This window comes from Xenopus tropicalis, chromosome 9, assembly GCF_000004195.4.
Source record: "Xenopus tropicalis strain Nigerian chromosome 9, UCB_Xtro_10.0, whole genome shotgun sequence".
Taxonomy (NCBI): domain Eukaryota; kingdom Metazoa; phylum Chordata; class Amphibia; order Anura; family Pipidae; genus Xenopus; species Xenopus tropicalis.
The window spans coordinates 25,639,459-25,656,683 of NC_030685.2; the positions used below are offsets into that span (position 1 = coordinate 25,639,459).

Sequence of the window (17,225 nt, forward strand, 5' to 3'; positions counted from 1 at the left end):
TTCTTAGGTACCTCGGCTTATATTTGGATCGGCTTATACTCGAGTATATACGGTATATATATATATATATACACACACATACACAGACACACACATCTCTCCCCATTACTTTTCAGTGACAGACAATACTCACCGTCAATCATGAAGCACACAGAGGCACTCATGGCCTAAAAATAAACAAAAAGTTGTCATGTAAGCAGAACAATTAGAAGAGAAGTATTACTTTAGTACTGTAGTGGTCTCCTAGAAGATATAGGATGATATGATATGTGAGCCAAAACATCGATCATGACAAATCAATATTATAGAACACATCCATTTGGGTAACAACAGTTTAGGCTCAGCAGCACGGATCACTTATCAAGAGGTCACCTTGTAAACAATCAGATAAAGTTCCTCATAAGAGTCCTCTGTATTCACAAATATTTTTGGAAACCTAAATTTGACTTCGGGATCACTGAGATTCAAGGGTCCAGTGAGAAACCTAAAAAACATTGAGAACAACAGTTCAGAGCCTGATCTTATTAATGATTTCTAATAAATGCTTTAAAAGATGCTTTTAGCAATGACACCTTTTCAGTTACATGTCACTAACAAGCCTAGTACTTCTACAGTGCTATTTCCAAAAATGTGGAGAAAATCTAATACTGACCTCTTTGAATCCATACAATGTAATGGATGATGCCATACTGCTTTACTTAGATGAAATATGGCTGATAATGGTGCATATTCATAGCTGCACAAGTTTTTGTTGTAAGCAAATACCTACTGAAGATTAAATGAACACATAAGGAGATTGGGCCTGTAATGATATCTAATAGTGGAAATGCCCATAATAATAATATTGGTGTATTAATTGGAAGATCTCAGGTAGACAGGATGTAAAATGGGAATCCTTAAAGAGGAAGGGTACTACACCATTAAACTATCGGGGGATACAGGCAGTACTCAGTCAGGGGCCCAAGGCAGATTGGGGGGCCTCCAGAGACAGGAAAGTGTTATCTAAGGGTGGCAAAGAGAGGGCCTGCAGGGAAGTGTGCAGGATTTGGTCAGATAATGAACATGACAAAGTTGGGAATTTTTATTTTCTTTGGGGTCCGATTCTACTTAATTCCAGGGTCCACTCACCGGGTGACTAATGACCTAATAATTGGAGGTGACTTTGCAAGGGCCCACTTAACTTATTAGTATGGAGCCCAATAATGACTGATGGTGGCCCTGCCAAAAGTGCTTAATTAAAGCAAAAATAAAATCATCTCATCCTATTTCCCATTAGTGTTGGGCTACTAAAAATTTAAAATCACATACAGGCATGGGATCTGTTATCCAGAATGCTCAGGACATGGGGTTTTCCCGATAAGGAATCTTTCCGTAATTAGGATCATGATACTTTAGGTCTAAAAAAAATAATTTAAACATTAAATAAATCCAACAGGATTGTTTGCCTCCAATAAGGATTAATTATATTTCAGTTTGGATCAAGTACAATGTACTGTTTTATTACTACAGAGAAAAAGGTCATCTTTTTTTTAAGAAATTTTTATTTTGAGTCTATGGGAGATGGCCTTCCAGTAATTCAGAGCTTTCTGGATAACAGGTTTCCAGATAACTGATCCCATAACATAAAGCAGTTTTGTTGTGCAATTGAAAATATCTAGCGTACCTTCCATAATGCTGTAAATTGCCAGGCATTTCAGGGCGTATGGGTGAATCTCTACCTGCTAGCTAAAATAGGGACGAAGAGAAAAAAAAAACATTAGTGTTTCTCCATGTTCAATGGCTGTTTCTTTAGTCAACATAATTTAGCTCCATCTTAAATGCTGGCCCTCCCCCTCATGCACTTCAAACATGTGGGACTTACACACACTCAAAGTTAAAATAGAGTATGCCAACCTGCACCAACTCGCATTTTTGGAAGGGTGGATGACCCACAAGTGCACTGAGGGTCCAAAATATCGCCACCAATTATCAGCATTTTGCTCCCGGAGCTATCAAGTGCTCAGCCAAGTAATCCCCCACAATTGTCTTTAAATACTTGAACACACAAATTGTATCTGAAGGTGACAACTATCCACACAACTATCCACACAAACTGGCAAATAAATAATTCAGTTTCTAAAATGCAACAGAAGCATCTCTTTATATAAGCCCCCACCAAACCATCTACAAAGCCAAAAGAGGTTGGAAAAAAACTTTACCTCTGGTTCCGTATACCTAGGGAAAAGGGTAGTAGTGAGGTATTTATAAAGGATTCTCATATCTTCTTGTTCTAACCCGCTCCTGAAAAAAAAAATAGCCCTTTACTTCTAGAAATGGATTAAAAACCAAATGATAATACAAGGAAATATATAAAATACACAAGAGCCATGAATATCCAGTAAATGATATCCTTATAAATGAGGCTACGTGATGTTATCAGTTATAATCGGTGCTTAGTGACGTCACATGACTCACTAAAACTTGTATTATAATAAATAATTCACCTTCTGTTGCAAAATATGAGGATATCAGTCACCTCAGAGTTTTATGACCTGTATAAAAGCACTGGACCTTCGGGCTCAGTGAAATCCCCCTGCCACTCTTGACTGGAGTGCTACCTAACACAGGCAGTGTTCCATTTAGATCACAGTCCACAGATCTCTGTGCTCCAAAATGGTATTTTTTTGTATCTATTTTGAATCAAATAACTACTACAATCCCCATTGCTGCAAGGTCCATTACTAATCAGCTACGATTCATGCTGCAGACTGCAATTGTTTCTATTTGGTCATGAAATATAAACCATAACTAAGTAGCCCGGATTATTATTTCTGCTAGACAAATACAAGGGGAGCTCATAATATCAATATTTGCAATTATACATATATGTGCAAGAAGCTGTATTGCTTTTCCTCAGCAGAAGGTTTAACAATGGCATAAATATGTTTAGATGTATATCTCTCTTTAAGCCAATTTTCAAAAATGTAGCTAAGAAGTTTTTGTTTTTTTTCCCTAAATAGAGGTACTGCCTGCTATCTGCATGTGAAGGAAATATTAAGCCAGATACAGCTGCGTCTAGTCAGATTCTCCACAGAAAAACTGCTGTGAATCCATCTTAAATTACATTGGTGCAGCAAACTCAATGGATTCTTTATGTCAAAAATGCAGTCTGGTAAAACGGTCTCTTCAATGCAAACTTGATTGATTGCACTTTAGATGAAATGTATATTAAACACAGCTAACATTCTGACCCCGCGTTGCTCTGTGCAAGTATCCAGTGACTGAACAGCGATTTAAAATAGCCACCAGGGAGACATGGCAAAATTGAACATGCAGAAAATCCCCATGGACAGTGAGGAATTATGTGCCCTATGCAGATAATAAAGATGGCTTTTTGGTTATTGTTTTAGGTACAGTTTCCACTGCCGTGCCAAGCAGGGATATTCTTTTCTGCATTTAGCAATCCAAATGCTCGTTAAATTAAATACATGCATGGTGTAAAAATAATCAGCTTTTTTTCAAAAACAGGAATATAACAATGTAGAAAAAAAAATAATTCTTGCACCACAAACAATAAATATATATTGGAATAGGAAACAGCACTCCCATTCCAAAGGTATAAAACATTTTTTTAAATATATATATATATATATACACACACACACTGCTGTTTTTGCTGCTGAGGAAAGAGACTCTGAAACCATTTTGAATTTCCCCTTTAATGAGTAACTTTTTTTTTTACTTCTTAATTTGCTTAATAAGAAAATTTAACTGCAACAGCTGAAAGTTACATCTATTACATGCCTGGTATCAATTAAAAATTGTATGTAGAGAGTAAAGTACATTAGTGTTATATTTAAATTACTATCTATGATAAGTTCATTGGGGGTTATTAAGATAAAATGAGGCATGCAATGGCAGAAGCAGCGGGTACAAAAGCCTGCAGTCATCGCAGAAAAGTGAATAAGCCTGGTGCAGATAAAGAATGTGTTAAAAGCATAGATGGGAAACTGTATTGTAGCTCATGGGGCAGATTTACTAAAACTCTAACTTTTCTCATTTTTTAATTTTTAAAAATTTGAATAAACTGACTTCCACGAATGTCTGACATTTATCAGAAAATCTGAAAGGGCCCCCATAGGGTTAGTGGGGGGGGGGGGGGGGGGGGGGGAGATGTTTTCCTCAAACAAGGCCAGCAGTTTGGGACTTTATTTATATCCAAGTGCAGCATGTAACTGAGCTACTCTGTAGCGTGTGCTGTAATCTGAGGAGGATCTCTACAACGTGAAACTGAAGCTGCGCACTGCCATCCTGTGGAGTGTTAACAGGGAGCGGGAGAATGAAGTGGCTTGTGATGACAGGAGTGACAGGCAGGGACACAAGGACAAGTTTCCTTATTATTTCTTAGCCTGCAAGAAAAGAGATTAGCATGCACAAACGTACATTCCCACTGAGTGACCTGCACCGTTACCACAGGAAACAAAACAACACAAATCACATCTTGAACATTCCCCTCTGAAAGGAATGCTTAAAAACATCTTACTCATCTATTTAAAAACCTCACTAACAGATATATTGTGTGAATATTTACACATTGCTAGCAAATTGTAATTTGTCTTTTTTTCCCCATTGTAGGAAGCCATCTTGAAAAGAGCATTTTACTTCCTGGAAGAAAACCTAGAATAAACCATAACACCAGCAGGGGGGGACAATGCAGTACAGGTATAGGACCTCTTATCCAGAATGCTCTGGACCAAGGGTATTCCGGATAAAGGGTCTTTCCGTAATTTGGATCTCCATGCCTTAAATCTACTAAAAAATAAATAAAAAATTAATTATACCCAACAGGATTGTTTTGCATCCAACAAGGATTATTTATATCTTAGTTGGGATCAATTACAAGGTACTGTTTTATTATTACAGAGAAAAGGGAAATCGGTTTTAAAATTCTGAATTATTTGATTAAAATGGAGTCTATGGGAGATGGGCTTTCTGTAATTCGGAGCTTTCTGGATAACGGGTTTCCGGATAAGGGATCCCATACCTGTATAAGAAAATGGGCAAATTTTTCTCAATATTACCTGAACAATTAAACATATTAAAGTTACCAAACTCTAAAACATTTTCTGATTCCTATATATTTAGCTCATGGTTTTCAGTGTCTTTATATGAGTGGGTAAGCGAGTCAGATAGGCCCACCATGTTGGTTTAAGGTTTTAAAAAGCTGGTGCCCTTGTGATCCCTCTACAGTAATGTAAATAAACCATTGCATTTACTGTGAGAACATATTACCTATTCATGAGTACAGTTTGCCTTTAATTTCATTTCCCTTAAACATAAATTATTGAGCATGGCTTATGGTGTATCTAGACACAGAGGTTCCATAATATTTTCATTCTTTTTTTTTTACCAAAACAATTACTTCACTGAAAAACTGCATTTTAAAAATAATATTTAAATTAACCAAAGGTTAAACAGTAAAACTGCGGGAAGTATTCAATAAGTTTTCATGACATTTGCCCACTAGGGGGTGCTGTATCTTTGCAGTTTGCATGGTAATTGACTTTGGCAGAGGAAGCCTTGTTGGAAATCAACCCCTGCATATAAATACACATTCATTATCAGCAGAATGATTAACAATCATATGTTTTACTAAACAATAACAAGAGAATAAAAAAATCCAGTAATACAGGATTTGGTCTGGGATCCTGACACATCTCAGCACTTTTTAAGGGGTTGTTCACCTTTGAGTTAACTTTTAGTATGATGTAAAAAGTAATATTCTGAGACAATTTGCAACTGGTCTTCATTTTTAGTTTATTATTTATTTCACTTCTTGTTCAGCAGCTCTGCAGTTTGGAGTTTCAGCAGCTATCTGGTTGCTAGGGCCCAAATTACCTTAGCGAGGGAGCAGTTTGAATGAGGGGGATAGTAAATAACTAGGAGAAGACCTGAACAGAAAAACAAGTTATAAAAAATAAGAATAAAAATAAAACTGTAGCCTTGTTGAGCAATAGCATTTTTGCTGCTGGGGTCAGTGTCCCCCCTTTGAAATCTGCAAAGAGTTTAAATAAAAAGGCAAATAGATCAAAAACTATGAAAAAAAAAAAAATGAAAAAAAAATTGCTTAGAATTGGCAAATTTATAACATGCTAAAAGTTAACTGATGCCGAAGCTAAATCCTTACGGGGTGCTTTTATTAAGAGTAGAGTTATCAGGTTAAAAAAAAAAAAAAAAAAAGCATAATGATGGCAAAAAGTGCCAAAAAAATGCAATGGTGGAAAATAAACTGCAAATATATATGACAATGAACAACTTGCTTGATTGCTGAAAACCCATTTTACACTGACAATTTGAAAAGTCTAGATTGCTATTTTACACTGCAGTTTCTCTGAATCCTGGCACTCTCCCAATTTCAAATTTGAATGAATTTGCCCCTGTTTCTGAATACTTCAATAGGCAAAGGATTTGTTTTGGTATTAGGCCAGTTTTGTTGTGGGAGGATTTGGTAGCTGACTGGAAAAACAATGGCTTCAGTTCATTCCTGCCAGGGAAGGCATTTTGGAAGTCTCATAGTGAAATATCACAAACTAGGCAAGTTGGCTGGCAATGCCAACCTCACGATCCCCTCCATAGCCAGCCAGCTTCATGTTAGGGATGATTGGCTTATGATGATTAAGAAAATCAGTCACAGACCATGTTCTGAGCATTCCCAAGTGATGTCAGGCTCACCCTTGGCAAGAAACTGTCCAGCTGGCACAATTTCACTGGCTTCACAGGGAACAGCCATCAGGGATATGTTGCTATCACAGAATAAAGTCATTTTTCAGGTTTACTTTAAGTGCCATTTTGACAGAAATAATTCCATTTTCAAAAATCTTCTGTGCAAACATGAAATATGCACCAATCATTTAAAGGAAAACTATTTTCCCATACAATGTAGGTCTGTATAAACATATATTGCATAAAACAACTCATATGTAAAACCCTGCTTTATCTAATTAAACAATTTTCATAAAAATATACTTTTTTAGCAGTATATGCCATTGGGTAATCCTATTTTTAAGTACTATGGGCCACCCCTGGGATCATAGGATTCACAGTGCACACAAACAAACCAAGGGCACACATACATGTTAGGTCACATCAGCCGATTAATGGGCAAAGTTCTGTCTTTTACTTCCACACTTCTTCCTGTTACAGTTAGAGCTGCATTATTTCCTGATATATATATTCCAGTATGGTAACATTATTTAATAGGCCACTCTGTACTGATTCTGAAGGTGTAGTTTTTCCTTAAAAGTCAACAAACAGAACACACTTACTGATAAATTGTAGTTTCCCTTTAATGGAAGGACAGACTCCTCTTAGCAGTTATTTACTAAATTCAGTTTAGCCTTTATAGCCACTGAAATTGCTATCTCTTGGATTCAACAAGAAATCTGTGCATAGTAAAAGGCCCTGAAGAAGTCACACATATTACACATGTAATTTTTTGACCGGCACAAGACCTGGGTGACTTGTCTCTTGACTTGACTGATCTCCCCTGATAAGCAAAGGCTGATATTTCTGGTCTGATCAGGCAGGTACTTCAGAAAATTACATGAGCACCTAGTGCTGGATTGAGGGCTGTCGATATATAGCAACATTATAAACTGATTTTTTAACGTTCTCCTGACAATGTAAATTACAGGGTGAGCTGCCAGGTAACCTTGTTTAGACTCTAGAAGTCAGAGGTACTTGTCTAAAAGGCTAAAGCCAAAAAAGTACTTTGAGTTAAGGCCCCCAGCACTGCTCTGAGTCAGCCAAGGGTGCCCAAATATGTGATTTCACTTTGTTAAAGGGGATGCAAACCCAAAAACATTATTTTGCATTATGAAAGAAATTACAATTCTCAGCAGCTTTCCATCACACATTCATAAATAAACACTGTGATCATGCATTTATCAACATTTTTGATGAAGATTGCATTGCATTAAAACCAATTGAAGTGTGATGTATGGCACAAAAAGCTATTATTATTATTACAGGTATGGGACCTGTTATCTAGGACCCGGGGTTTTCCAGTTAAAGGTCTTTTTATAATTTTAACCTCCATACTTTGTCTACTAAAAAAAACATTTAAACATTAAATAAACCCAATAGGATTCTTTTGCATCCAATAAGGATTAAGTATATCTTAGATACCATCATGTACAAGGTACTGTTTTATTATTACAGTCAAAAAGGAATTTCTTTAAAACAATTTGAATTATTTGATTAAAATGTGGTCTATGGGAGATAGCCTTCCCTTAATTCAGAGACTTCTGGATAATAGGTTTACAAAAGCCAGGAAGGCCATCTCCCACAGACTCCATTTTAATCAAATAATTAAATTTTTAAAAAGTTCTAGAAGCAACTAGTTGGTTATCTTATATACTCTACAGCGGTTTACACAACTACCTCCACAGCAGGGAGCAAGTTTGTCAGTGTTAGGCTGGCATCGATTAATGCTAAAACTTCCTAGTGTTCTTTCCCACAATATATACACTTACTCAGCAAAAAGATTGAGAAAGAAAACTGCTACAGTTGCACTAAAACACTTATCATACCATGGCAGTTGAATGAATACCGTAACGTGTTTGCACACTTATGTACAGAACACTGTATTCTTTTACACTGTGCCAAAACCTGTTTAGAAGTCTGTTAGAAGTCTTATATTTAGCCTAAGCAGTGAACTCAGGCTGTAATGCATCGCTTGATTTCTCTGATGGCACCATGAAAACATATTTTCCAGAGCTTTAGTCTCCAAAATTAGACTGTAAACTCTATGGACCCGGAGGTTAAATGCCTTCTGCAAGGAATACTGTTCCACAAATTACACATTATAAGTAGATTTGCACTGCTAGTTGGTACCTACCATATAAGCTGGTCGTTGTATAAAAAAGCTGTGTATTTCACTATGTTCAGACTCTCTTCTATTCTGTTAATAAAAGACTGGATTTTTAGGTATGTCATCTTGTCCAGTGGAAAGAAGCTGATGCCGCCAAAAACATCGAGAAGGTCACAGGAATGCAAATGTAATGTCTGCAAATACTGAGGGAGGAAGATAGAAAATGGCATTAAATCTGATCCAGGGTACTACCTACAACAAAGATAATAAGTAAAGCATTACAAGTTATGGGAGATTGTGGCAGTAACCAGAATAAAACTGTATGCCTTCTGTTGGCACTTGTCTGGTGATATGAAGCATATATATATATATATTTCCAGGCTACTATTGCCCAAAAATAACTGAAAAAAGCAGTTTTCAGGGGATTTACATTAGTCTACTGGGTGCTGCCTTAGGCCCTATTTAACAATGTGGCTCTTGAACCTGCAGCATCTCTGTGGGTCATTGCTTAAAAAGGATTTTTTTTTTAAATCCCTCAGGCATACTGTGGGGCTGCAAATAAAGTATTATAATAAAGTATTACCGACAACTTAATGTGACAGGATGCTTTTTCTGCATTTATTAACAAAATGGGGAAAATCATCCAAGGTTTCTATCCAACTGCTCTGTGCTTAAAATAGAACCCACAGTTATTATTATAAACTGGTCTGCAATGACTTATAACTCAACAGATTTCATTTAACAAACATTTGTCAAGGAAAATAGACCTTACACAGTAAGGCAAGGTTGACGGTGCTATTAAACGGAAGGGTATAAAGTTGGAGAACACTGTGTGGATAGTCTCAATGGAGAATACTCCAGTAAAAGTACCTTAGCATACAGTGGCAAAAACAGAACGTTTGGTGGACATAAAAATTGCTGAGTTAACACTTTCCGGCATATTTCACGGTATATGAATGATAAATAACAGTGATAAGCATGGCATGTTTACCATTAACAACACCTTCTTTCCTGGAGTCATGGGTTAAAATCTCACATCTGATATTTATAACCTTTGTTCCTTTTTTTAAAATGTGCTGACTAAATATGCCAAATATTCCTTATCTGAACAAAAGCATTTCAAAAACACCACCCCGTAACTATAATGACAGTGCAACTAACAGAAATTGTACTCAAGCAGGCATCACTGATTTGAGTAACAGATTAGAAAGACTGATTTGCATTGGTTATAAACAAAGCATAGAATTATGCAAACAACATGGCTGCAAGGTAAACTGGCATAAGGATAAATATTATTAGCGAATATCTGTAAATACCGAGGTCAACAAGGAAATAAGGCCAGAGAAAGAAAAATAATTTGTTATACAGAATTGTTATAGATAAAACAATAGTCGAACATACTGACCCGATGAAAGAACTTCTCCAGTCTGTCCTTAAGCAGTTCAACCTGCCCAACTTCCATTGCCCTGCTGAAAGTGCCATTAAATAGCTAGACAGAGAACAGAGACCATTACATTGCAGAATGATGTGAAATGGCAGTTTAGGTAAAAAAAGACTACATCTAATAAATATTAAAACAGGATTTGCAAAACAGTTCACTTGATTTCAACATAAGGCATGCATCCTCAAGGCCTAGCTTTATTGGTGAAACTGACCTTTACATAATGGGTTTTTCATAATTGAATTTTAAGCCCTGTTTGGAAACTGGATAGTGATACCTAGGCCAGGAATCCAGGTAAAAGGACCACCAGAAGGATAAATATAAAAGACTGGAAGGCACAAAGGTAATTTTTTTTTATTGTTAATTACCCATTTAAGACAGCGCTATCTAAAAACTCACAGGACAGATGTTCTATTTAATATACCCTAGAATACCAAAGGGTTTATATCTTGTATATATTACAAATATTTGGCCTCTTACTGTTGAATCTCAACAAGCCAATGCTATAGGTGCATATAACAAAGTTTTATATTCTGATGAAGAATATTTTTGATGTTAAAGAATATAATCTAGATTTCTTAGCTTTTAGTGGTAAAGCAGTGTGAAGATATATCAGACAGCACAAAACTCTTAACAATATGCAAAGAATAGAATGGAAGAGCATTTGTTTGAGGCAAAATTTTCCCAGTATGGGCAAAGTATAGTTACCTTGTACATTCTGTAACACTGTTGAAGCACTGAGGAATAAACTTTATCCTGCAGGTGAAAAAAAAAAAAACATTTAGGTCAAATTACAATCTAGTGCTTATAATAGTGCATATTCAGTTTCACCAACTGCTATATTCATACATAATAATGAATGGGAGGTCACAGTAATTATATAAAACTTTTTTTTTCTGACACTACACTGAACTAAAACTGAGAGAGTTACAGTTAGTAGAGTGGAACACCAATCATGCACCACTAACAGAAATGTAATACAAGCAAGCTACATACTTTGATACAATCTGAGCCTATAGAATCTGTGTATGTATAAGGTAGTCATCAAGGAGGTAGGGGTTACAATTGTATTAGGCATTTTGGGGACCTACAAATCTTAATCAGTATACAGTCACTGAGGAATTTCAAGCCACTAAATTGTAAAGGTGGTCCCAGAGACTGAAAACGGAGTAAAATAATGTCAGGTGGATGTAGGATATGGGGGGAGAGAGTGTTCTCCTGCTGCAAGAATGGTACCAAACTTTTGTGTAAATGTGACACTTTTTCTTAATCCTATACACTTCTTAAATAATAATAATAAATGTAACACAGGAAAAAATAAAACCAGGTCATACTCACTAATAACTCATCTTCTTGGTATTCCAACACTGTCTTGCCTTCTTTTTGCTTTTCTGCAAGTGGATTTTTCACTACCTAAAGACGGTTGGCAATACCAGTGTAAGCAACAGAGATAGCACATGCATATGCCTACAAAAGTACCCCAAACCTGTACCCGAACACTGTTTTAACCAAATAAGCTTTAACCATGCTGTGCATTAAGTCATCTGACGGATGAAGGATGACAAGACATGTTGACTGGTGTATAATATTTATGGGCATAACTCTGCAAGAGTGTGAGATTATTACTTTGAGTTACTTACCATGACCATCCAAAAGCCCTCTTCTGGCTCATGAAAAAACTGTCTGTTTTTCTGAGTATGCAAAGATTTAGCAGGTTTTGTTGGATTGAAGGTCCTTAAAAAAAAAAAAAGCAAACAGTTCAATAAATAGCACCTATCATTAATATGATTTACCTGGCTGCTATTTTCTGACTTTGTCGTTGTGTAAGAAAAGACTGCCCCGCACACCAGTGCTTCTAAAGGCAACCATAGCTTTAAAGAATGTCTTGTTCAACTAATATAATACAGAGGAATAGTCAGAAACCACCAGGGCTGTTGATGTTTGGAGATCTACTACAGACTAAAAACCATTATACGAGATTTTTTTGCACAAAATTGACAGTCAAAAGTCCACTATCTTACGTTTCCCATTGGTTAAGCCAGGAGGTAAGTTGTTAATTTATCAACTCCCACTTAAGTTAAGTTATAATTCCTAATATACCCAGATTTAGGCATTTTTGTTAAAGGAAAACTACACCCCAGAACAATGCAGGTCTTTATACTAATAAATAGTATTAGAACAGCTCATATGCGAAACCCTGCGTCATACAAATAGATAATTTTCATTAAAAATATGCTTTTTAGTAGTATGTGTCATTGGGTACTCCTAAAAAGAAAATTGCCATTTTAAATACAAGGGCCACCCCCTGGGATCATACGATTCACAGTGCACACAAAGATGATCACGTCAGACAATTAACGGACAAAGTTCTGTCCTCCCGAGGGAAAAAAAGCAGCTTGCCAGCATGGGACTGCAGTAAAAAAAACGGCATCAAAAGCGGGAAGATGTAAAATCTGGTTACATAAAAGCAGGGTTCTACTGTAATCCAGTTTTTTAAAGGACAAGGAAAGTCAAAGTCACTTGGGGGTGCCAAAATGTTAGGCACCCCCAAGTGACTTAAATCACTTACCTTGCACCCCGGGCTGGTGCCCCTGTTAGGAGAAAACAGCACCAGCCCGGGGCACCTGGGACGATGCGCTTCCTCCTTCGTTAAGCCTTGACTGTGAGTCAAGCGCATGCGCAGTAGAGTGAAAAAGCCGACTTCTCTGTTAAAGGAACAGTAACACCAAAAAATGAAAGTGTTTTAAAGTAATTAAAATATAATGTACAGTTGCCCTGCGCTGGTAAAACTGGTAAGTTTGCAACAGAAACGCTACTATAGTTTATATAAATGAACTGCTGTGTCAACACGGGGGCAGCCATTGAAGCTGGGAAAAAGGAGAAAAGGCACAGGCACATAGCAGATAACAGATAAGCTTTGTAGAATATAATGGGGTTTTATCTGTTATCTGCTAAGTAACCTGTGCCTTTTCTCCTGTAAATGGCTGCCCCCGTGGCTACTAAACTATAGTAGTCTTTCTAAGGAAAACACACCAGTTGTACCAGAACAGGGCAGTATTACATTATATAGTAATTACTTTTATACACTTTAATTTTTTGGTGTTACTGTCCCTTTAAAGTTCCGCTATTCACTCTACTGCGCATGTGCGCGCAGCGAACAAAGAAGGAGGAAGCGCTGCAGCTACCCCGGGCTGGTGCTGTTCTCTCTGAACAGGGGCACCAGCCCAGAGTAGAAGGTAAGCGATTGAAGTCACTTGGGGGTGCCTAACATTTTGGCACCACCAAGTGATTTTGACTTTCCTTCTCCTTTAAATAGACCACTTAATATGATGTAAACTATCTGTTGGTTAGGTATTCTTTCTGAGGTATAGTTTTTCTTAAAAAAAAAAAAACCTGCTGTAAGTCGCCCATCTTTGTGTTCCGCAAACAGGCCACAAATACAAAAATATTTGTAAAATATCTTTGCACTTACAGGAGCACATACACCTTTGATTATAATTTGCACTGAAAGCAAATATTTGTTTTTTTGTTTCTTCCAGCAACAATAGGTGGTCTGTCCCTCCCACCCCATCCTCTTGGTTAGTTAGACCTTGCCTAAGAATCATTTTCATACAAACACTGTTACTACAAAGTGAAGGTTTGGTTCAACTGCTATAATACCTGGTAAACTGCACGATTGCTTCACATAAGCCGACATTTCTAATTTTTTCATTTTTTTCTACTTCATTTGGGTGGTAAAAGAGAATCTTTTTTTCTTCCTGCATGGAAATAAAAAAATAAAAGTCAGGGCTGTAGCAACAAACAAGGAACATGACATTAATGTACAGTGCAGATATTGCTAGGTTAAGAATCATTAAACACATGTGAAGGGCACTTTGCTTCTTATCTCAATGTAATCCTATTGGGCTACTTCCTTTACTTCCTCTACTACTTTAAATCTCACACCTCAAATGAACTTGACTTACTGTTAAGAGCACAAGATCCTTTCCCTCTCATACATGGCACCAAGCTCAATTGATATTGATTCCATAAGCCAGATGTAGCACAGGTTATTTTCTCAATAGAATTACATGTTTTGGGGGTTATGAAGTACAGTAACAAAGCTCATCCAAGCTACAGTAACAAACAAGCAAATTAGTAGCAGAAGATAGGTTAAAATTTGACTGGTTGCTATGTTATACCAGAGAGAAGTTTGCATGGTACTACATAATAGCTCAAGTTACAGCAGTGGTATTTGGACATTTTTGGTTAAAGCCTCTGTTTGCATTTCAACAGTTGGCCAGGCCTCTCTTTAGAAAAACAGATATTCGCAGCCTTTTGCGATATCGGTCGCCTCTTGAGCAGCCATACACACACCGAATATCGTACGAAACGAGGTTTCGTACGATATTATTGGTGCGTGTATGGCCAGCTTTAGTCACTTATCCAGCCATAGTTCCAAAAATATCTAGGACAGAAAACAGGCATTCACCCAAAATCTAATTATTCTTACCCTAAATGGTCTTTAAGCTGGACACCTTAACTACAGCTCCAGGCTGCCCACCATTGGGGGACAGACCCACAGTAACCAGTAACTTACATATTTTATCTGAAAATTGGGTCAGGTAGTAAGCAGGTACTATGCCTTCTACTACACAGGATCTGGCTTGTTTAAGCAGGCATCAGAATCTCTACAATGTCTCTGAAAGAGTAAAGCTTGATCAGACATTAAGGAAAATGTAAGCACTGGTAGAACAAGAGAGTGTTGGAGCAGTACTGGCCTATGCTCAGGATGCAAACTGGGGCTTTCCTAGTGAAAGGCTGCTTCTACAATTATTTTAGCTTAGCTTTATGATATCCATGTAGGAGAATACAGAGAACTCACATTACAAATATAGTTTTCAGGGTGACATAAGCATAAAAAAACAGCAGACAGCAGCCTCAACTACTCTGTAGTATATATGTTGGTACCTTATAGGTCCCCAATGAGCACAGGGTCTGCTTCCTCTATAGCTACACCAGTGAGAACATAATTTAAAGTCTACTTTCGTTTCCAATACCAACATTTCCATAAATACTCTCAAAGAGGAAGCAAATAAAACGTTACACTTACTTCTCCTTCTCGTGGGCCAAACTTTGGGTTATATATGAAGAAGCTTAGTAAGGATGGAGCAAACCGTTTATCCTGGACTGCATATGCCATCCTGCAGACACACAAACGCTAAAATAAATACAGGTGTCAGATAAACAGTTCTACTCAGTGCTGTGCAATATACATCATTACACCTGCTTAAATGATCATAGAACAATATAAATGGATCCACAAATCATACAGGTACATTAACTAGCTCCTACTAACACTCACTGTAGTGTATGTGATTGGGAACTTAGCTTGTAAGATCTGCACCTTACAGTGCTTCTTTCATTCATTTAGGTACGCGTCCGACTAATAGATTGCCTCAAAGCTTTTTCTCATGCTAAGGGATGCTGGGAGAGCCACAGGCTGAAAAGGCTAAAACATAAGTAGCTTCTACCAGGTAAAATAACCTCAGCAAGAACACACAAGTTTTAAAGAGATACTGACACCAGAAATGAAACCTTTTTTACATCTGTCATAACATTGTCTTTGCATGCTATTTATAATTTTGCCATAAAAGTATTTGTCCAAGCTTTTACATTACTTCTCTGATCCCCCATGTTCCTCTATGAGGGGGCGGCCATATCTGTGCAGCAGTAGGCCGTTAGCATTAGAAGCTATAACGGACAGGCTGAGAAGGGACAGTCAGACTGGCAAAACAGTCAGGTTTTGGGATTTCAAGTAACAATTACCCACAAAAGCAGCCATATCAGCAAAAAATGATCAACATGACCTATAGGTAGCTTTTTATGTAGATTCATATTTTAAAAAGTGTTTTTTTAGTGTCAGTATCACTTTAATGGGCCTATTAACAAAGCAGAGCGACACAAATAATCTCAGCTCTCAACAGAAGCAGGGCATGTAAGCCTTGTGAATGGGGGCAAGAATTAGAAACAGGGCAGGTATTGGGGGGGGGGGGGTTGTTCTATGGGAGAATCCAGCTGCGCTGCATTTACTTGAATTACCTGACCCCTAGCTGCCAGAGACTGCAAACCTTCAAGTGAATTGTGGAAAGTAATGTGCCTACATGTTCTTTTCCCTATACAGTTTCCCTATACTGCTTGTTCTGTCACAGAAGTTTTAGACTCTGCAGAGACGTACAGGGACTGCATAGGGGAAATCCCAACCACACTTCAGAGGTCTGCGCCTTACTGACAGCAGAGGAGGCAGCTAATCCAATTTCTTAACAATCCGGCTTTTGGCTACATACCCGACCCGCAAAGCTGTCAACTACAGGCTCCTCGCTTCCTGTCATATACAAAATCCCGACGCCACTAGTCTCATCACGCGAGACCGGGGCGTCACGACTTTACGTAAGCGTAATGACGCACACGTAGCCGGCTTGTGTGAGTGACGAGAAGCACGGCGTAACTCACAAGCGCACGGTGTTAATGACGCGGAGGCACCACACTGTATTTTCTTCTGCTGGCACCTTATACTTTGATTAAAGAACGAAAAAATAAATAAAAAAAGATTGTCTCCCACACAAGCGCACGGTGTTAATGACGCTGAGGCCCCACACTGTATTTTCTTCTGCTGGCACCTTATACTTTGGTTAAAGAACGAAAAAATAAATAAAAAAAGATTGTCTCCCACACAAGCGCACGGTGTTAATGACGCTGAGGCCCCACACTGTATTTTTTTCTGCTGGCACTTTATACTTCAGTTAAAGAACGAAAAAATAAATAAAAAAGTCTCCCTCCACCTCAGTTCTCTTTATTTCTGAAGTCATTTATATTTTTTGCTTAGAGCTATGAGAAAAACTGGCTATATGTTGAAAGAGCCACGGGTTTGGCGACATTGCCAAATGAGTGCTT

The 17,225-nt window shown here is 37.6% G+C and overlaps 1 protein-coding gene across 3 annotated transcripts in view; it reads right to left on the reverse strand.

The window, feature by feature from the left end:
- The window catches only part of ccz1b (CCZ1 homolog B, vacuolar protein trafficking and biogenesis associated), a 29,044-nt gene extending 11,844 nt beyond the window's left edge, over positions 1 to 17,200 (reverse strand). The window contains exons 1-12 of one of the 3 annotated variants that reach the window (XM_012970351.1): positions 16,619 to 17,200; positions 15,385 to 15,475; positions 13,953 to 14,050; positions 11,933 to 12,026; positions 11,631 to 11,705; positions 11,001 to 11,048; positions 10,257 to 10,340; positions 8,879 to 9,054; positions 2,199 to 2,280; positions 1,664 to 1,725; positions 373 to 484; positions 134 to 167 (exon numbers count right to left, since the gene is read on the reverse strand). In XM_012970351.1, coding sequence (XP_012825805.1) covers positions 134 to 167; positions 373 to 484; positions 1,664 to 1,725; positions 2,199 to 2,280; positions 8,879 to 9,054; positions 10,257 to 10,340; positions 11,001 to 11,048; positions 11,631 to 11,705; positions 11,933 to 12,026; positions 13,953 to 14,050; positions 15,385 to 15,474 — 955 coding nt within the window. In that variant the 5' untranslated portion in view covers position 15,475; positions 16,619 to 17,200. 3 annotated transcript variants of the gene reach the window in all.
- Between the last annotated feature and the right edge of the window lie 25 nt (positions 17,201 to 17,225).